This window comes from Pongo pygmaeus, chromosome 20 (genome assembly GCF_028885625.2).
Source record: "Pongo pygmaeus isolate AG05252 chromosome 20, NHGRI_mPonPyg2-v2.0_pri, whole genome shotgun sequence".
Lineage (NCBI taxonomy): Eukaryota > Metazoa > Chordata > Mammalia > Primates > Hominidae > Pongo > Pongo pygmaeus.
In genome coordinates this window covers 52,092,214-52,110,739 of record NC_072393.2, presented here as the reverse complement: position 1 = coordinate 52,110,739, position 18,526 = coordinate 52,092,214, and the positions used below count along the sequence as shown (strand labels likewise).

General features: G+C 40.9%; 1 protein-coding gene across 3 annotated transcripts in view; it reads right to left on the bottom strand.

Annotated features, from left to right (window-relative positions):
- Window positions 1–18,299, bottom strand: part of IGFL2 (IGF like family member 2) — a 123,082-nt gene extending 104,783 nt beyond the window's left edge. For 2 of the 3 annotated variants that reach the window (XM_054466273.1, XM_054466277.1), the window contains exons 1-2: window positions 18,157–18,299; window positions 17,694–17,811 (exon numbers count right to left, since the gene is read on the bottom strand). In XM_054466273.1, coding sequence (XP_054322248.1) covers window positions 17,694–17,721 — 28 coding nt within the window. In that variant the 5' untranslated portion in view covers window positions 17,722–17,811; window positions 18,157–18,299. Of the gene's footprint in view, window positions 1–13,269; window positions 14,205–17,693; window positions 17,812–18,156 lie in introns of those variants that run through there. The other variant, XM_054466271.2, reaches the window with a different exon arrangement.
- Between the last annotated feature and the right edge of the window lie 227 nt (window positions 18,300–18,526).

Here is an 18,526-nt window from a genome sequence, read left to right as displayed (position 1 = left end):
AATGTCTTAAGTTTTATATTTTGATCACCATTAGAGAAATTATCTTTATTAATAGATGCATTTTATAAAGCTGAGATTTTCATAATCATAAAAGCAATTTCCTCATCAAGTGTCCAACTATTTCAAATATCAAGGTCTTTAAGCAAAGATCTTCAAAAATTTTATAATTAAAAATAAATCACCAATAAAGAGAGGCAGCTTCTACTAAATATTTAGTTGTTATTAAACTAATATTTAATTGTAATTTCCTTACATACTTAAGTTTATTAGCTTGAAGTGAACTTTAATAGTTAAAAATTATTTATCATTTTGAAGTCTTAAAGATATCATTTTGTCAATTTTAAATTGTCACTTTTCTGGTTAAGGCTACCTTGTATATAAAAGTATGAAACTTCCCAAAAACATTTTGAAACCATTTCTACTTAGAGAGACAGTATGTCCTTTTAAAAGACCAACTGCATTATAACTTAGATTATCTGATAAAATATCAGTTTCAATAAATGGTCAAAAATTAGGTTTTACAGACAGGCATGATGGCTCACACCTGTAATCGTGGCACTTTGGGAGGCTGAGGCAGGAGGATAACTTGAGGCCAGGAGTTCAAGACATGCCTAGGCAACACAGTGAGATCCCATCTCTACAAAAAAAAATTCTTTTTTTTTTGAGACAGGGTCTCACTCTGTCACCCAGGCTGGAGTACCAGAGTACAGTGGTGCAATCTCAGCTCACTGCAGCCTCAGCCGCCCAGGTTCAAGTGATTCTCCCACCTCAGCCTCCTGAGTAGCTGGGACTACCAGCGCACATCACCAAGCCCAGCTAATTTTTGTATTTTTTGGTACAGGCAGGGTTTTACCATGTTGACCAGGTTGGTCTCAAACTCCCAACCTCAAGTGATCCACCCGTCTCAGCCTCCCAATGTGCTGGGATTACAGGCGTGAGCCACTGTGGCTGGCCCAAAAAAAAAAATTTTTTTTTTAATTAGCCAGGAGTGGTGCTGTGTGCCTGTAGTCCCAGTTACTCAGGAGACTGAGGCAGAAGAATCGCTTGAGCCCAGGAATTTGAGGGTGCAGTCAGCCATCACCACACCACTGCAGGCCAGCCTAGGTGACAGAACAAGACCCCAATCTCTAACAAACAACAACACAAAGTTAGTATTGCATTAAGAAAAGAAACAATCTCAAAATGTGAATCAAGAAAGAGCCTTGACAGTGATTGAAAGTAATTATTTAACTTACCTTAAAATCCAGGTTTGAATGTAAAAAATGTTTACCAAATGTGATTAATCTCTCCCCATTATAGAAGAAATGTGACACTTCAAACTTTTGATTATGGTATATACACTTAATGCATTGCATTTTTATAGATTTTAGTTTAACCAGTAATTCAGAAAGGCATTAAAACATAAATTGGAACTTTATTTTTATATAAAAATGTATCATGCTGTTTGAGTTCATTTTTTAAAAATACTTTTGTATTTGTCATTGAAACTGTTGAGGCTCTCAAATTCCATACCTAATGACTGTGTTTCTTTAGCTAAATAATTCTTTCAACTAAAGACATTAAGTGTACAGAGTCATCTTTCAGCTCTTGTAGCTGCTTCTTCTGTATATCAGCAACAAGAGTAAGAAATCAGAAACATTAGGACTCTAAGTTGAACAAAGGCTTTCATTTCATGGTAAGCCTGTTTTACACCTATAATGAATGACATCAGTCTTTCTTACGAAACATATTATAAATAAACTAGGATATAACAATAGGTTATCTCAGCAGCAGAAATACAACTCCTAAGTAGAAACACAAACATGGAAAACACAAGTGTTTCTTCTAACAGAATAATTGATATACTGATTATTTAAAGTTTTTGACTGTGTACTAATTTGAAAGAAATATGTAGGCCAAGCACCTTACATGCCAAGCACCTTACAGAACTGAAGACATTCTAAGTAACAGTTTGCCTATATTCTTTCATAAATATCCCCTCTTAATGGCCTCCTCACACTAAAGCGTGCTGTTTAAAAACATAAATGTGTACCAGTTCTCAGTGGAATCCTTCCCTAGATATCTGCTTCTTACAAATTTTTTTTAATGAGGCTATAGGCATTTGGGAAGAAGGGCAGAGCAAGATGGTGCATTAGGACTCTCTAGTAACCATTGCCCACACAGAAACACCAATTTGAATGATTCATGCACAAAAATACCTTCAAAAGAGCTAAGGAAACCAGGTGAGAGATCACAGTACCTAGTTATAGCATAATAAGAAAAGATGCATTGAAGAGAGTAGGAAGAACAATTTTATGTCACCCAAATTACCCTTCACTCAACCCCAGGCAGCACAGCACAGAGAGAGATACATACCGTCTGCTTGGTGGAAAGAGAGGAAAGTAAACAAAATTTTGCCTTGGACCCTAATACTGGACCTTCCACAGTAAACCCTGCATTAGGCAGACCCCTGCAACCTCTCAACCCATGCCAGTACCTATGGACTAAGCTTCCAGAGCTGCCCTGGAACCAGATGGGAACCCACAGCCCCTGCAAGGCCAGCTCGATCCGCAGTTTGCATCACTGCTAGCCTGGGCCCTGGGCTACAGAAAAATCTTGGCAATAGGCAGGCATCAGCAGCCACAGGCTTCAGGCATATGCCAGCTCTGTGCCAGCCTCAGAAGCCACGAGATTCCAGCCGGGCACCGTGCTTGTCATCATGTACCAGCATAGGTCACCCTCTAGAGTTGTAATGGCCACAGTGGCACAGAGATCACATCAGTCTGTCCAGGCTATCTGGACAGGCTTATTGTTGAAGGGCGTTCCCAGACAAAGCCAGTTTACAAAGACTGGAAATAAGAACCTACTTCTTAAAATATGCAGATGTTGACATGTGGCCACAAGATCAAGAACAATCAGGGAAATATGACATCAGCAGGAAGGCAAAATAAAGCACCAGTGACTAACAATAAAGAGATGGATAAATATGAACTCCTTACTAAACAATTCAAAATAACTTTTTAAAGGAAGCTCAGCAAACTTAAAGAAAATACAGAGAAATAATTCAAAGAAATGAGGAAAACAGTAAGTGGCTAGAATAAGAAATTTAGCAAAGACTGAAATAATTTTTAAAAACTCAAACAGAAATCCCAGAGCTGAAAAATACAATGAACAAAATTTTACATGCAATACAGAGTCTAAACAGCAGAACTAATCAAGCAGAAAAAAGAATCTGTGAACTTGAAGACAAGTTATTTGAAAATGTACCATCAGAGGGGAAAAAAGAAAAAACATTATAAAAAGAAATGAAGGAAGCTTATGTATGGGATTTATGAGACAGCATCAGAAGAGCAAATGTTTGGGGCACTGGAATTAAAGAGGGAGACCAAGAGGTTGAAAGCTTATTTAAACAAATAATAGCAGAAAATTTTCCAAACCCGGAGAAAGATGTAAATATCCAGGTACAAGAAGGTCAAAGGACTCTAGCCAGATGCAATCCAAACAAGATTACCCCAAGCCATATTATAAGTAAATTGCCAAGAATCAAAGACAAAGAGAGGATCCTGAAAGCAACAAGAAAAAAGAAGCAAATAACATGTAAGGGAGTTTCAATATGCCCACCAGCAGACTTCTTGGAAACTTTATAGACCTGAGAGAGTTCAAAGTGCGGAAGGGAAAAAGAAAACTACCACCAAGAATACTATACCCTAAAAGGATCTTCTTCAGAAATGAAGGAGAGATAAGACTTACTCAGACAAACAAGTACTAGGGGAGTTTACCTCCACCAGAGCCATCTTACAAAAAATGCTAAAGGGAGTTTTTCAAGCTGAAAGAAAAAAATGCTAATGAGTAACACAAAAACATCTGAAAGTATAAAATTCACTGGTAAAAGTAAGTATACAGTCAAATTTAGAATTATACTGTAACAGTGGTATATAAATCACATGTATTTCACGTGAAGGTTTAAAAACTATTAAAAATAATCACAATAATTTGTTAAGAGATATGCAGCATAAAAAGATGTAAATGATCACAGCAAAATTCAAAATATAAGGTGCAGAGCAGTAAAAGTGTAGGGGTCGGCTTTTTTGTTATCAAAGTTGTTATCAGCTTAAAATAACATATGTTAACTATAAGGTTTTCTTGTAACTATAAAGTTTTTTTGGTAACTACAAACCAAAAACCTATAATAGATACAAACACAAAAATAAAAAGTAAGGAATCAAAATATACTGCTAGAGAGAATCACTTAACCACAAAGGAACAGTAAGCCAGGAAGAAAGGAACAAAGGATCTATAAAACAATAAACAAAATAGCAGTAGAAAGTCCTTACCTATAAATAGCTTTTAAGATCTACCAGAGTCTACATTAGTGCCTCTAACTCACTCATATTCATAGAATTACTTCCTTTTTCTATTTCAATCCTTTATAGCTTTGCTGATTATTTCCTCTGCCTGGGACATCCTTGTTTTGCTTTGTTTTTCAATCTTCTCAAAACCCCAATCAACATACAACAGTAGGCTATGATATTACTTCATCTGTGAGGTCTCAAATGACATGATCACTCCAGAAGAGCTCTAGATATGTCTTTATCTTTGTATTCTCATCGCCTCTTCTCACATTGTTTTGTAACTTCATTTATTGCCACCCAAATGCCTCAACTCCAGCAGAACAGATATTATCTTCTTATTTTTATATTTCTAGTGCACAATTAAGCTCTTAATATATAGAAAGTGTTCAATAAATCTTTGTAACAAGAAAGCTGAGTGGAAGAGTTTTAATTTCTGGTTAGCAGTTGGCCAAGTAGATGAATGATGGCACCATTCAACAATATAATGAACATAAAGTGTAAATATATATGTTACAATTGAAGGTTGTGTGTTAAATTTTAGTTATTTTGATATTGAGACTCAGTGGTGGTGAATAAAGTCTGACAATTAAACATATGGGTTCATTAGTTAGTACAGAAAAAAAGCTCTTACCTTAAATAATAAACAATGTAAATGGATCAAATTATCCAATCAAAAGACACAGAATAAAGGAAAGACTTTAACACAGCTGACTAGATGCATCGGGTACTTGCCTCTTTTATGGAAAGGAAACAAAATAGTTCATAGATAATGACACTTCAAATAGATCATCTGAAAGAGGACATTAGAATTCAACAGAGAAGTAACGGGAGGCACCAAAAGCAAGGAAGGAGAGAAAAGTGAGGTGGCCTGCTGAGCCAGGATCAACTGGGCGAATGGTGAGAGACCCCCGGTGGCCCACATTTCTACCACAGATTCCTACAGTCCTAGCCACAGGAGAGCCCCTCAGTCCTCACAGGTCCTGAGACCAACATAGGGAGCTGCCTGGAGGCTGCACTATGGCATTGCTGCACTCAGATGGAGTCCCACAAACTCCTAAGTCCTAATCAGCTGCATCAAGGCACCATTGTATGAGCTCCACCTCCACTAGACTGCATCCTTCCCTGGGCCAAACAGCCCTCACATCCCCATATCCCTGGAGCCCAACTGACATTCCCTACCCACTGCCAGGACCAAAGTGGAAACCGATGACAGCAACCCTTTCCCATCAGTAGAGGGGCGGTCATGCATTTTCTCATGCCCCAAGGACAAATTCCACTGCCTGCTGCCACTTGCAGGCTACTGCAGGGTTGAGGCACAGGCAAAGCACACATGCCCCAGCCACCTGCCTAACGCTGCTCCCACTAAAAGCAGTCTCACTGTTCCCAGTAGCATGGCCCCAGTGCAGCCCCTGCTGCCCTCAACTGAGCAATCCACTGGCAGCCTGAGGATCACCCTATCCCTGATTACCAGAGCCAGTGCCTACATACATCATCTGGGGGCCTGAGAACAGGTCTGCCTGGCACAGCTCCACCTCCCCAGTACCTGAGCACCCATCAAAGGGGCCTGCAGATCACGCAGCCCGGTCTACCACTGATAGCACATGAACACTTCTCTTAACATCTGAGGTTAGGCCCGACCAGCCTGCAACTACCACCACAGCCAGCACCCACCTGCAGATGCCACCTGTGAGCCTGAGGAATGGCCTGCCTAGTGCACCCCAGCTACCACCAACATCAGCACAGACTGCTTGGGTCTCAGAGGATTGTCCCATCACTGCTACTGCCATTGCCCATGCTACATATGCCCAGGGGCCCAAGAACCTGTCCACCCATCCAAATACCTATTCTCAATACCTGATCAAGCCACCTGGAGGCCCAACGATTGGCCTGCCTGGACCTGCTAACACTGATGCCAGTGTATGCCACCCTGGGGCCCAAAGACAGGCACATTCAGCCCACTACTGCCACCACTGTGGCCCAAAGCCTGGCCTACCTGGCATCCCAGTCTCCAGCAAAACTTCATAATAGCCTTCACTAACAATTGCACCCTAAGCCACTGAGAAAATGACAGACACCACTGATGCTGTTTCTAGCCAAAATAAATCATACAGAGACTACACTACTGCTTGTACCCACCATCAAAGCCAAAATTCCCTACCCAACCAACATCACAGATACACCTTCAGGAAAAAAATCCTCCCCATGAGAGCAAATTCAAAAAATTGAAAGAAGCCACTCTTAACACCAGATGTGCAGATATCAATGTAAGAACACAAGAAACATGAAAAAGTAAGGAAATATCCAAAGGAACACAATAATTCACTAGCAACAGATCTCAATCAAAAAGGAATTTATGAGGCCAGGTGTGGCGGCAAGTGCCTGTAATCCCATCACTTTGGGAGGCCGAAGTAGGCAGATCACTTGAGGTCAGGAGTTTGAGACAAGCCTGGCCAACATGGTGGAACCCTGTCTCTACTAAAAATACAAAAATTAGCCAGGCATGGTGGTGCACACCTGTAATTCCAGGTACTCAGGAGGCTGACACATGAGAATTGCTTGAACACAGGAGAAGAAGATCGGAGTGGACAGTGGAATGCCACTGCACTCCAACCTGGGAGACAGAGCAAGACTCCATCTCCAAAAAACAATAAAAAAGGAATTTATGAAATCCCAGAAAAAATTCAATATTTTGTTATTAAAGAAGTGAGTTGTTCTCAGTGTCATACAATACAAAAAAACCAACAATATTAGAAAAACAATTCGGGATATGAATGAGAAATTTATCACCAAAGAGATAGGTATCATTAAAGAGAACCAAAGATAAATTCTAGAACTGAAGAATCCATTGAATGAAATAGAAAATACATTCAAAGGCTTCAAAAATAGACCATATCAAGCAGAAGAAAGAATCCCAGAACTTAAAGATGGGTCTTTTGAAGTAACCTAGTCAGACAAAAACAAAGAAAAAATAATTTAAAAGAATGAGTGGAGCCTACATGAAATATGAAGCACTATTAAAGCAATAAAATATTTGAATTGTTGGTGTCCCAGAAGGCAACCAATGTTCCTGTATGGTTTCTTTGTTGTTGCAAAGAACAAAAATGCAAAGGAGAAAAGAAAATCCTTTTCATACAAGCAAATGCTAAGGGACTTCATTACTGCCAGACCTGCCTTACAAGAGTTCCTTAAGGGAGTGTTAAACATGGAAACAAAACACCATTACCAGCCACCACAAAAACACACTTAAGTATATAGCCCACTGTCACTATAAAGCAACTATACAATCAGGTCTACATAAGAACCAGCTAACAACATGATGACAGGATCAAATCCTCACATATCAATATTAAACTTGAATGTAAAAAGGCTAAATGCCCCACTTAAAAAGTAGCATGTTAGATAAAGAAGCAAGACCCAACTGTATACTGTATTCAAGACACCCATCTCAAATTCAATGGCTCAAAGTAAAGGGATGGAGAAAGATCTATCAAACAAACAGAAAACAAAAAAGAGCAGGGGTTGCTATTCTTATTTCAGACAAAACAGACTTTAAACCAATAATGATCAAAAAGGAAAAAGAAGGGCATTACATAATGATAGAGGGTCAGATTCAACAAGAAGACTTAACTATATGAAATATACATGCACCCAACACTACAATCTGGAGTCAAAAGAGACTATTTTGGAGCTTTAAGTTTTTTTGTTTTCTTGTTTTGTTTTGTTTTGGTGTTTTTTGTTTTTTGTTTTTGTTTTTTTTTTGAGCTGGAGTCTCACTCTGTTGCCCAGGCTGGAGTGCAGTGGTGCAATCTCGGCTCACTGCAGGAGCTTTAAGTTTTAATGACTGCCCTGCTGGGTTTCAAACTTGCATTGGGGCCTGTAGCCCCTTTCTTTTGGTCAACTTCTCCCTTTTGGAGAGCAACCCAATAGCTGTACCCCCACGTTATGTTGGCCGTAAATAACTTGTTTTGATTTTACAGGCTCATAGGTGGAAGGAATTCATGTCCAGATGAGACTTGAGTCTTTTGACTGAGTTGATGCTGGAATGAGTTAAGACTTTTCAGGACTGTTGGGAAGGCATGGTTGTATTTTGCAATGTGAGAAGGACATGAGATGTGGAGCCAGGGGTGGAATGATATGGTTTGGATCTTTGTATTCCCACCAAATCTCATGTTGAAATGTAATACGCAGTGTTGGAGGGGGCACTGGTGGGAAGTGTTTGTATCATGGGGACATATCCCTGATGAATGGCTTAGTGCCATCCCTTGGTGATAAGTTCTTCTAAGATCTGGTTTTCTAAAAGTGTGTGACACCTCCCACACACACTCTCTCTCTCGCTTCTGCTCCCACTGTGCCTTCTGCCATGATTGTAAGCTTCCTGAGGCCTCCTCAGAAGCAGATGTTGGCACCATGCTTCCTGTACAGCTTGCACAATTGTGAGTCAATGAAAGCTCTTTTGTTATATAAATTATCCAGTCTCAGGTATTTCTTTATGGCAATGTAGGAATGGCCTAACATATTAATATATCTGAAAAGAGAGATAGATGCAGTAATAGTAAAGAGAGAGAGCAATGCAGTAATAGTAGGGGACTTCAACACCCCACTTTCAGCAATGGACAGATCAACCAGACAAAACAAAATCAATAAAGAAACATCAGATTCAAACTATACTCTAGACCAAATGAACTTAATAGATTTATACAAAACAGTTCATCCAACAGCTGCAGAATACACATTCTTCTCAACTGCACATGAGCATTCTCCAGGATATATCATATCATATGTATGCCACAAAACAAGTCTTAACAAATTTAAGAAGACTGAAATCATATCAAGTATCTTTTCTAACTCAATGGTATAGTACTAGAAATCAGTAACAGGAGGAACTTCAGAAACAGTACAAAGACATGGGAATTAAACAACATGCTCCTGACCAATCATTGGGTCAGTGAAGAAATTAAAAGGGAAATTTAAAAATTTCTTGAGACAAACAAAATGGAAACACAACATACCAAAATCTGTAGGAAAAAGCAAAAGCAGTTCTAAGAGGGAAGTTTATAGCAGTAAATGCCCACCATTGCACAAAACTGGTAGCGCCAGAACACCCTCACATAATTGACTATTCCCAAACAACCGAGGATCAGAGGACTTTGTTCCAGGGCCTACCCCAGAAGCCAAGTCAACCACTGTCAATGCGCAAAATCTCTAATCACTACCTCTTCCAACTTACTCTCCTCTCAACTTTCTGTGGCTGAGGTCCTTCCTTTTGTCTCTTCCCACTCTTTGTGACTCTTCTGTCCTCTCTGTCACTGTCTCTTTCTGTCTCCTTGTCTCTCTCTCCTTTCAGTCTATACATATGGCTGAAAATAATAATTCAAATAATAAAGTAATATATTTTCTTGAAAAATGTTGTGTATGTTCAGAAATAGAGATTATATAGCCATGGTTGGTATTCTTTCATCACACCTCCTCTCCTCCCCAAAGTAATTGTGTTTACAACATAGTGTCTGAATTTTTCTATATTCTATACATTTGCATACATATTAATATAAATGTACACATGTACCACACTTTAGTCTTTATGGGATAATGTTATACACACCCCTTTAAATCCCTAAGAGCACATATACATTCCTTACAGCTGCCTAGATTTCCATTTTGTGAATAAGTTTCAGTAGTTTATCTCATTAGTCTTCTGTTGAAAATGATTTAAGTTGTTCCCAACTTTTCACCATTGCTCTAAAATATCACAAAAAAATAGTCTTATACGTATGTCTTTGTGCACTGCATCCGGTCAGTAACAGCCCTGGAAGTAGAAATTCTAAAGCAAATTGTTTATGATGCACTGAGTTACATGTTAAGGAAAAACTAATTGAAAACTAAAACAATAAACAAATTGATTATCTTATGTAACAAGAATTATGAGCTACCATGGGTCCAGGGTTTCAGTTCTAGGAATTTAAACATATAGGACAGCTGCCAATAAAATGCACTGAATCCAAACGCCCCAAAAGAGAAAATGTCATCTTTATCAGAGGTTTTCTTTCTGGAGATGTCACCCATGGTTGTGTAATTGTGCAAGTCCTTCTTTACCATCCCACACCCAGGGGAAAATTACCACCTACTAAGAAGACAAAAGAGATTCCTATGCAGTTTGTCATGGAGAGCTACCCATATCACTAACTGACTACATCAGAGAGTTACAGCTATAGGCTCATCAGCTGCCCTACATTTTGTCAAAATAACGCTCCTATCAAAAATGAAGACACGACTTGAGCCCAGAAGATCAAGGCTGCAGTGAGCCATGACTGCACCACTGCACTCCAGCCGCGTGACATAGTGGAGTGTCTTAAAAAAAAAAAAAAAAAATGGGGACACAGTTAACAGTTCAGGGAGCCAGAAGTCCCTGCTTCTACCCTCTCTCTTACAGGGCAGCTCGATCCCACTTATCTTGGTTGTGTACAATATGCCTGTCTGTATCAGCTCTGCATTTCTCCTCAATGTGTTTTCCCTCTCTTCAGTGGCAGACAAGCAAGTTCAGGGGTTCAGTATGCACTGAACTAGGAAACCAGCCAAGTTTACCTCTGCCCTGTGGGGATCAAGAGAATTACAGTCTCTCTAAAGAGAAACACCTTGCCCCAAAAGGCTACCCTCCTTTTGCCTTCCAGTTCTCCCCTTATACTTGTAGACAGTTAAACTTCTCTCCCACCTAGGAACCCAGGAGAGTTTAACTGTCTTAATAATGATAGTAGTAATAGTAAATACATTTTCATGGACCCAGGTATGGGAAAACAGAAAAGGAAAGTAACAGTAATTTGAACTGAAGAGAAGATGGTGTGAAAACTGGACTCCTGAAAGCGTGACTGGCCTGCTAACCAAGGACATGAATAGTACTAATAAGGAATTTCCTCATTAAAGAGTGACAGAATGAAACAGCCAATGTAGAAGTGTATACTCTGCTAAAATAGCCTTCAAAATGAAAGTGAGGATTCTCCCATTTCTAGCCATGATGGTGTTAACTGAAACTAGACTAGCTCTCTTGACATTAACAACTATAAAACTGCACACAGAATAAAGTATATGAAGCCACTGCGTTTAGGTACCAGACAACAGGTAGCACAAGACTGCAATTCCACAAGGGATGGACATTTACAGGGTGAGCCCTTAGATAAACAAGTTGTCAAAGAACAATTTCCCAACTACAATGCAGATAGCTGGGATCTGAGCACAGGACAGCAGTTCTGCAGCACTGAGGGCCTTCAGGGCAGCTGGTGAGGCTGGAGTCTCTGAGGTATGGTATCAAAGAAGAACTGTGCAGAGGTAAGCACCACATGTCCTTGTGGAGTCTTCCCCAAATTCCTGGCTGAGGGCTAGGCTGCATATACACAGACAAGACTACCTGTCTGATAAAATAAGGCTTATCAGACAGGTAAGGCTTAAGGAAGAACTATCCCAGAATAGAAGAGAGTAAGGAGACACAATAATGAATTGCAACACTGAATTCTGGATTGTATCCTAGACCAGAAAGTGGACACGAGTGGGACAAACTGATGAAACTCAAATAAGGTCTGCAGATCAGTTAACAGTATCACGTCAATATTAGTTTTCCGGTTTCAATAATTTTATTAAGGCTATGCAACATTAGAGGAAGCTGAGTGAAAAACACAAATTCACCATACTGTTTTTGCAACTTCTTTGTAAGTCTAAAATTATTTTAAAATAATAAGTTAGACAATATTTTAAATGTTGCATATAAAAACGCAATCACGATAATGAACACTTCCTGAAGATGCAATGAAGATGCCTTCACATGCTCCCTCATACCTGAAATAAGCGTTATGTATCTAAGGCTCTCTCTTCAGCGTTATGTACCTAAGGCTCCCCTGACCTTAGATGTGGCCTGGTTTAGCCAGTCCAAACCAGATGCAGATAGTTGTGTGGGAAGCCTGGCGACACAGACAGTCACACTATCACCCACAAGGTAACCGGCTAATTGTGGGCTGGGTTTAAAAGGTGGGCTGATGATCTCCAGTGCGTGATGAGCATGGCAGTAAAAGCACAGGGAGACCAGGTTCCCATCCACCAATGGGAAGCCTGCGCTACAGTGTCCACCTGGACAGGAAGTGATGGACACAGTCCTGAAAGCACAGCAGGCACTGCTCCCACTCACCGAAATGGGCAGCCTGCTCGGAGAGTCAGCCCTGGACATCAAGGCTGGAATTCCCTTTCTGGCTCAGCAAAATTACCAGAGGCCAAACCACAGACACCACCGAACTCCTTTACCTAGTCAACACTGTCTGACTCTTTCCTGACAGAAGTCTCAAACCAAGACCACCAACAGGGACAGGGCCACACATCTCGACACTGACACCACACCCCCTTGACACTCAGAATGCTTAAGTCCTGAATCAGAAGATCTCAACCTCTTTTTGGAAAGTTATTTCTTTAACTCATGATTTACAAAGATACAAAGACTTGGTCAGAAGGACCAAAATACTTTCTGAAATTAGAAACAAAATTATTATAACATTCAAATAGAATCATTCCCATGAACAAGCCATGACTCACAGAATTTAATTACTAAGTAGCTGTCGTTTTTACACCTCTTTCCTTTTAAATTTATTTTTTTTTATTTTAAAAAATAAATAGAGATGGGATCTCCCTATGTTGACTCGCTATGTTGATGAGGATGGTCTCAAACTCCTGGCCTCAAGTGATTCTCCCATCTCGGCCTCCCAAAGTGCTGGAATTACAGGCATGAGCCACCGCACGCAGCTTAAATGTATTCTGTAGTGCTAGTTCTTCCCCTGCCCCAGGATAAAAGTTAGGTCAAATCCCATTAATTTTTTGGTCATTTTATTTAATAAATATCTGCCTGTGACTCACTTAAAATGGCTTTAAGTATATAAAAGTGAAAACGACAATCTTGATTTAAACTTACATTTTCACTGTCTCTTCCAGCTCTGACCTGCAAGTCAGGTGGTAGCCTGAACTCGAGGAAGGGATGTGGCCCTCTGACGCACGTTTTCCAACCTATCACGGTTAAGGATCTTCCTCCATTTGCTGACTTAGTTTCTGAATCTACTGTGTTTAGGGCTCAAGGAGAGACGCCAGGGAGCAATAGGGTTCTTCCTTGATGGGCAGCATTGTAGTGATCTAAAATTGACACTGTTCTCAGTTTGCAAATACTTGAAACTGACTCTTTCCTTTAGGGAAGGCTTTTGGCTTCTACGCAGAAATCTGTCATCTGAGCTTCCTTTGATGAGGGCAATTTCATCCGGAGTCGCTTTGGATATTTACAACCCTCATCCACCATGAAAAGTTTCTGACTCAAATCCAGGCTGCAACCGAGCTGGCAGGAGTGGTGCAGACTATGATGTAGCTAAAGCAGATGAGTACCTGCCATTACACCGACGTACAGGCGTTTCCAAAGCGCCTGCGGCCTGCAAACTCGGGTGGCTGGCTGGGGGATCATGGCCAGAGGCGTAGAACATCTGAGCCCCTGTGTGACTTGGGTCTCATTCGGGCTATAGGGGTGCAAACAGGCTCCAATCCGCGAGGAGGATGCATTAAAGTGACCCGCCTAGGCTGCAAAACCAGGTGCACTGTGGTAGGCACGACTCGCTGAGCTCCATTTCCTAGGCGGGGAACTCTGAGGCCTGACGCCCAAGAGGGGAACGGCAGCGACTTGACGCACCTCTGGGCAGCCAAAACAAACCACTGCAGAAGATTCTTGTCCTACGCAAGGAGCAGCCCCAGCCATGAACTCTGCAACATCCCAATTGTCCAGAACGCCCGAAACTAGCAACGGCTACTGACACCAAGGCGGTTACTGCGACGGAAACATGGCGGCCAAGGCCGCCTCACCCATCGCCTGCGCGATGTCTACTGACGACGCCTGCGCACTGCAAGGTGGGCGCCGCTCTCCATTTTCTGAGCAGTCTCCTACTGCCATCTAGTGTTGACTACTGGGATATCGGCTCAAATACCCCCAGAGAGAGTGCGTCACAGGCCTTTTGACCGACTGTTGTGAATTGATACACAGCTATGTTTGCTGCATTTTAAAGTGAGCCTTGACTCCACACTTAAATGCTGTTATAACCCCTACAAAAACTAATGGACCAAAAAGACCAATGGGTTAGGGAGTGAAGGCCTTTGGGTAATACAGGTCCGGGTGGTTAGTAGTCAGCTCCATTGTATCAAAATACCTCATTTTGTTTAGCCATTCATCTGTCAATGGACCCTTGGGTTATTTCCATCTTTCGGCTACTATAAATAATGCTGATATGAGCATTGATGTCAATATCTTTTTGCGTCCCTATTTCAATTGTGTGGAGTACATACCTACGATTGGGACTGCTGGGTCGTATATTAATTAATTCTATATTTACCTTTTTGAGGAACTCCCATTGTTTTCCACAGCAGCTGAACCATTTTACATTACCACCAGCAATGCACAACACCTGTTAATTTCTGTTTTTTTGTTAATAGCCATGCTAGTTGGAGTGAAGTACTATCTCCATGTTATTTTGATTTGTATTTCCCTCATGATCAATGATGTTGCGCATCTTTTCATGTAATTATTGGCCATTTATGTATTTTATTTAGAGAAATGTCTATTCAAATCCTTCGCTTGTCTCTTAAATGAGTTATTTGTTCCCGTTGTTGAGTTTAGGAGTTCTTTATATATTCTGGATATTAATCTCTTATCAGAAATGCGATTTTTAAACATTCTCTCCATTCTGGGGGTTGTCTTTTCCAATTACTTTTTATATGGGTTATATGATTTAATCACAGTGTCAAAGGCACGTTTAGCGTGCACCCACCATAGCACTGTATGACTTTTATAGGCTCTCGAAACATCTATCCTGCGACCCCTGCGGGCAAGAAGATAGAGAGGGTACTCCAGCCGGTATCCCCGTATTCCTCCCTAGATGGCAGTAGGAGACTGCTCAGAGAATAGAGCGGCGGCTTCTGCAGTGCAGCGCTCCCGCAGGCGCTCCCGCGGGCACCTCCAGCAGAGCTCGCGCCGGTGCCTCCAGCGCAGCTCGCTCAGGGGCGCACGGGGGCGGCAGTGTAAGGAGCCGCCATGTTTCTGTCGCTACCACTTTCTTGCGGGTGTCACTGATCACTGGCTACTGCGGCTACCAGACGCTCTGGACACTTGGAACGCTCCTGAGTTTGCGGCTGGGTCCACTTCCTGAATGGTACTGGGATCCCCCACTCTGGTTTCTTTTGGCTGCCCCGGAGCTACCTCAGTCTTTTTCAATGTCAGGCAGTCCAAGTTCCCTGTGGTGAAAATGGAGCCCGGTGAGTCGTGCCCACGGCAGCGCACCTGGTTCTGCAGCGTGGGCAGGTCACAGGTGCATCTTCCACGGGGATTTGAGCCAGCGTGCACCCCCATAGCGCGACCGAGATTCCAAGTCACACACAGGTTTTGGCCTCGCAAATCCGCCTCTGCTCCCAGCTGGCACCTGAGTATGCAGGTCGCAGCCCGCGATTTAGAAATACCAGCACCCGGGTGAATGCCCACGGCTCCTCAGCTTTAGCCGCACCAACGTCTGCACCACGCCGGTCAGCTCAGCTGCATCCTGAGCTGCCGGGGTTGGAAACTTCGTGGTGGATGATGCCTGTAACTACCCAGATGGTATCAAGACGCAACAGCCCTCATGGAGGGATGCTCAGGTGAGAGATCCTCAGCATTTGTGTCTCTAGAGAAGCCAAAGGGGGCCTTTGAGGTAATCCGCTTTACATATTTGAAAAGCCCATGGATAATCACAATAATGTTAGGAATCTCACACCCTCTCTGTGCTTCCAGCACCAAAAGAACAGAAGCTAGGTCAGTGAACAGGGAAGATGCATAGGTAGAAGTGCCGGGCAGCCAGGAAAGATAGAGTGAAACGTATCTAAATCAAGAGTTTTGTTTTCACTTTTACATATTTCTGGGCATTTTAAGTTGACAACACCAGGATATTTATTATTTATATTTATTATAAATTATTTGTATTTATATAATGTATTTATATAAATATATATAATGTATTTATATAATGTATTTATATAAATATATATAATAGATTTATATAAATATAAAGAACATATTTATATAAATATATTATATATATTTATATTTATATTTACTAAATAAAACTAACCGGGAAAATGTATACAATTTGACCTAAACTTTTATGAGGATCAAGGAAGAACTAGAACCACGGAATAAATTTAAAAGGAAAGAGGTGTAAAAAAGGGCTGCACAGTCCTTGGAGAAATGGCACATTCTAGATCTAGGACAGAAAATATACACTATGAATCTGGAACATCTTGTGCCAGAAAATAAGGAAGTGCTGAAAATAACAGTTACAATAATGATGAAACCCCACATTGATCACAATATTTCAAAGGGGTGCAAGGGCCAACAGAAGAGCTCCCAGTGGCCAAAGCTGGAACAATTTAAGCAAGAAATGAATTTGGTGGTATTGGGTTATAACCCTACTGTGGTCTGAATTTTTGTGTCCCTCCAAGATTCACGTTGAAACTTAATCCTCAATGCAACAGTGTTAAGAGGTAGGTTTATAGGAGATGATTAGGTCATGAAGGCTCCTCCCTCATGAGTGGGATTAGTGCCCTTATAAAAGTGCTGGAGGAAGTCTGTTCTTGTTTCCCCTTTCTGCCATGTGAAGATACAGTGAGAAGATGTCATCTTTGAAGCAGAGAGCAGCCCCTCACCAAACACTGACTCTGCAGGTGTTTGAAAGTTTGGACTTTCAAACTTTCGGAAACTGTGAGAGATAAATTTTTGTTGTTTATAAGTTACCCAGTCTAAGGTATTTTGTTATGGCAGCAGAAATGGACTAAGATAAACCCAAAGTTTAAAATAAATATTCATGAGTTCCTACTGGTATAAATAAATGATTGAATAAACAAGTGGGGAGAAGAGACAAATCTCCAATACAGAAAAATTCCAAGTAATATATATAAATACAGCACCATCGAGGAAGGAAAGCCCAACTCCTCACTTTTTAAAATGCAGGCTGCAAATAATGTCGTGGCTCCAAAGAGTTCAATGTGGAAAGGGGAGAAAAAGAGTAACTTTACACTGGAGAAAAATACCACATCAGCCAGGTAATCAGTGTCATAATCATCAATGATAAATCATGTTGACAGTATCTCCTTGATAGGATGTGATAGAAATGGTACTTTACCTCTGTTATCTTGCTCCCCAAAACCAATAATGTCAGTCTAATCATTAGAGGGAAAAATCACACAAATTCCAATAGGGATATTCTACAACCTTACCAGTGCCCTTTAGACCCTGGTAAGAATCTGAAGCATCTTGTGTCAGAAAATAAGCAAGTTCCTTACCAGTACTGCTCATAACTGTGAAGGTCATCAAAAACCAGGAAAAATCTGAGAAACTGTCACAGTCAAGAGGAGGCTAAAAAGACAGGACAACTAAATGCAATGTGTCCTGAATAGGATTCTGGAACAGAAAGAGAACATCTGGTGAAAATGAAGAAAACCTAGATAAACTAACTAAAGTTAGTATCTTTAGTTACTAACGGGGCATCAATATCCTTTCATTAATTATAATAAATATACTAACGTAAGAAGCTAAAAATAGGGGAAGCTGGTTTCAAGGTATTTGGAAGCTTTTTATACTAGCTTCTTAATTTTTCTGTAAACCTAATGCTGTTCTAAAAAATAAATTATTCTTTAAACTATTGAAAACTCTATTTAAGTGGTAGGTTTAAGATAGCCACAAATTCTTTCTGTTCTTCCCATTGAAAGGTGGAATTGAATCCCTCTCTCTTCAATCTGGGCTTACCTTATGACTTCCTTGACCAGTAGAATGTGGTGAAAGTGCCTTGATTTCCACGTCAGGGACATGATTTTCATCAGCTTCTTGGAATACTTGCATGTGGAGCTTGGCTTCTGTAATGGTCAATACTGACTGTCAACTCGATTGGATTGAAGGATGCAAAGTACTGACGCTAGGTGTGCCTGTAAAGGTGTTGCCAAAGAAGATTAACATTTGGGTCAGTGGGTTGGGAAAGGCAGACCCAACGTTAATCTGGGTGGGCACCATCTAATCAGCTGCCAGCTTGGCTAGAATATAAAGCAGACAGAAAAACGTGAAAACACTAGACTGTCTCAGCCTCCCAGCCTACATCTTTCCCCCATGCTGGATGCTTCCT